We start from the raw sequence: 3423 nt of genomic DNA on the forward strand, positions 1-3423 counted from the left end.
CCCATCCCATCTCCATCCATCTCCATCCATCCCCACCCCATCCCATCTCCATCCATCTCCATCCATCCCATCCCATCTCCATCAATGTCCATCCACCCCATCCCATCTCCATCCACCCCACCCCACCCCATCCCATCCATCCCACCCGCAGCACCAGGCGGTGTCGTTCCTGCTGGCGGAGATGGCTCTGAAGGTGGAGCTGGCCCGCCTGGCCTACCAGCGCGCGGCCTGGGAGGTGGACGCGGGGCGCAGGAACACCTTCTACGCCTCGGTGGCCAAGGCCTTCGCCGGGGACGTGGCCAACCAGGTGGCCTCCGACGCCGTCCAGGTCTTCGGCGGCAACGGCTTCAACAGCCAGTACCCGGTGGAGAAGCTGATGAGGGACGCCAAGATCTACCAGGTGGGGCCTCGGGGGGGACACGGGGACAGGGCTGAGCCCCACGGCGGAATTAATTAACCCCGTTAACGGTGTAATTAGCGGTAACGAGGGGAGAGCGGGTCCTGACCCTGACAGAGGGTCACACCAGGGCTCCAGCATGGGATGGGTTAATAACGATCCCAACACGGAGTAATTAGTGTAAGGTCATCAATAACGGTTCTGATCACAGTAATGCCATCAATAATGATCAATTGTTAATAACTAATGGCAATAGTAATGCTATAAATAATGATTCTGATCATAATAATGCCAAAAATAATGATCAATTATTAATAACTACTGTCAATAATGCTATAAATAATAATTCTGATCATAATGATGCCACCAATAATGATCAACTATTAATAACTATCAATAATAGTGCTACAAATAATAATTCTGATAATAATAATGCCATCAATAATAATTAATTATTAATAACTACTGTCAGTATTAACAATAATGCTGTAAAGAATGACTCTAATAATAATAATGCCATAAATAATGATCAATTATTAATAACTACTGTCAATAATAGTGCTATAAACAATAATTCTGATAATAATAATGCCATCAATAATGATTAATTATTAATAGCTACTATCAGTATGAATAATAATGGTATAAACAATAATTCTGATAATGCCATCAATAATAATTATTAATAACTACTGTCAATATTAATAATAATGCTATACATAATTCTGATTAACAATAATGCCATCAATAATATTTCACTATTAATAACTACCATCAATAATAATGCCATAAATAATAATTCTGATCATAATGATGCCATCAATAATTCTAACCATAATAGCGATGCTGTAAAAAATAACATTTCTGACATGTAATACCCCAAATAATAATAATTCTAATACTAAATAGTGATGGTAACGCCAGAAATGGTGACGTTATTGATAATAACTACTATCAATAGTAATGATAATGCCATAAATAACAACCCCAATTTTAAATAATATCACCAAACATCTAATACAGAATAATTAATGCCATAAATAATATTCCTAACACGTAATAGTAATTATAACCCCATCAATAACAACAACTCAGATTTTTTCCAGTTTTCTCCCCAATTACTCAAATCAAAGGATTTTCTTTCCCAACTCTTGGTAATTTTTTAAATGATTTTTTTTTTCAGTTTTCTCTGTAGCTATTCAAAAATCATTTTTTTTCAATTTTCTCAGATGGATTTTTTTCAGTTTTTTCTGTAGTTTTTTTCAAATAAATGGATTTTTTTTTCATTTTTTCCATTTTTTTCTGTAGTTTTTTTTCAAATAAATGATTTTTTTTTTCATTTTTCTCCGCATTTATTCCAACAAAGGGAATTTTTTTCCACTTTTCTTGGTAGTTTTTAAAAGCAGTGGATTTTTCCCCGTTTTCTCCCCAGTTTTTCAGATCCCTGGATTCCCCAGATCCGTGAAATTCCTTTTTTGTGAGTTTTTAACTCTTTTTCCTGGTGTTTCCCAGATTTACGAGGGGACGGCCCAGATCCAGCGCCTGATCATCGCCCGCGAGCACCTCGCCAAGTACAAATCCTGAAGAAACCCCTGTTTTTCCCCAAAACTTGGCCTTTTTGGGGGGAAAGAGGCAAAAAACCCCTTCCCCGTAAAACTCACACCGTCTAAAAAACCGCACAAAATTCCCTTTTCTTTAATTTATTGTGATTTTGCCGCGTGAAGGAGCAGGAGCCGGGGGGTTTCCGGGTGGTTTGTAGCAGATTTTATGATTCCCTTTGGGTTTTAGCTCCGGAATTTGGGTGAAAAAAATGCCAATTTCTGAGTCTCAGGGAAATTTCAAGGGAAGGAATTAAATTGTGTGGCCTCGGGGGGGAAACTCCAAGAAATCCCCCAAATCCCCTAAAAACTGGGGTTTAGAAACTTAAAAAGTTAGAAAAAACTTGAAAATTTAACATTTATTTTTAAAATAATGAGAAATTAATCTTAAGTATTGATTTCTGGCCCTTCTGGATCTCGTCAACGAGGCCCCAAATGGGGGGAATTTGCCTCAAAAAGAGCTGCGTTTTCTGTTTGTGGTTTGAAGTGTCTGAAAGTTGGGTTATTTCAGAAAAGACAGAAAAATGGGGCGCTTTTTTTCCGTCCAGCCCTTAAAAAGGGTCGTTTAACCCCTTTATTTCTGGGCCTGAAGAAACTTGTTGCGATTATGGAGAAATTCTCTATTTTCTTGTGCCTTAATGAGGTGGTTTTTTTTCTCTGTGGATGGAAATTTAAGAATAAAATAAAGAAGAACCCCAAAATGCTGGGGTTTGGCACCAAAATGACGCCGTCAAAGTGGTTCTTTTTGATGCATTTTGACTAAAATCGGGGTTTTTCAGGGGAGAAACGAGGGGTGTGGGGGGGTTGGGTTCGGGAATCGGAAACTGCCCGGACGGAGAAAATTCTGGCCTCCAAAATACCTGATTTTACCCCAAATTTCAGCTTCCGAAACCCCGGGGTCAGAAAGAGCCATTTTGAGACCTCGGCTCCCAAATATGGGAGAAATCCTCCCAAAGAGAGAGGGGCTTCCGAAAAGAGCAATTCCCAAAAATCTCGGCTTCCTCAGAAATATCGATTTCCAGAATATTAGTTTCCAAAATCCCAGGTTTCCTCCAAAATATTGGCCTCAAAAATACCAAAATCTTGGAAATAGCGGGTTTCCAAAAAATACCAGTTTCTGAAATCGCGGGTTTCCTCCCAAATAATTGGCCTCGGAAATAGCGGTTTCTGAAACAGCGGCTTCCAAAAACAGCAGTTTCTGAAATGGCGTTTTCCTCACAAATCACATTTTCCTCAGAAATCCCGTTTTTCTCACAAACACGGGCTCGGAAAGAGCCATTTGCAAAATCACCATTTTTTCCCCCAAAACAAACCCCCATTTCCAATTTCCCGGGAAACGCCGCTTTGGAAAACACCGCCTCCCCCCCAGCATCCGGCTCCTCCTCCCTCGGCCCGAAACGGCCTCAAAACGACGGATTTTCACCCAAA

General features: G+C 40.2%; 1 protein-coding gene across 1 annotated transcript in view; it reads left to right on the forward strand.

Annotated features, from left to right (window-relative positions):
- Positions 1–2720, forward strand: part of ACADM (acyl-CoA dehydrogenase, C-4 to C-12 straight chain) — a 9876-nt gene extending 7156 nt beyond the window's left edge. The window contains exons 6-7 of the mRNA XM_014961128.1: positions 152–400; positions 1910–2720. Of these exons, the coding sequence (XP_014816614.1) occupies positions 152–400; positions 1910–1981 (321 nt within the window). The 3' untranslated portion in view covers positions 1982–2720. The remainder of the gene's footprint in view (positions 1–151; positions 401–1909) is intronic.
- The last annotated feature ends 703 nt before the right edge of the window (positions 2721–3423 follow it).

The sequence above is a fragment of the Calidris pugnax genome, unplaced genomic scaffold, assembly GCF_001431845.1.
Source record: "Calidris pugnax isolate Ruff unplaced genomic scaffold, ASM143184v1 scaffold671, whole genome shotgun sequence".
Lineage (NCBI taxonomy): Eukaryota > Metazoa > Chordata > Aves > Charadriiformes > Scolopacidae > Calidris > Calidris pugnax.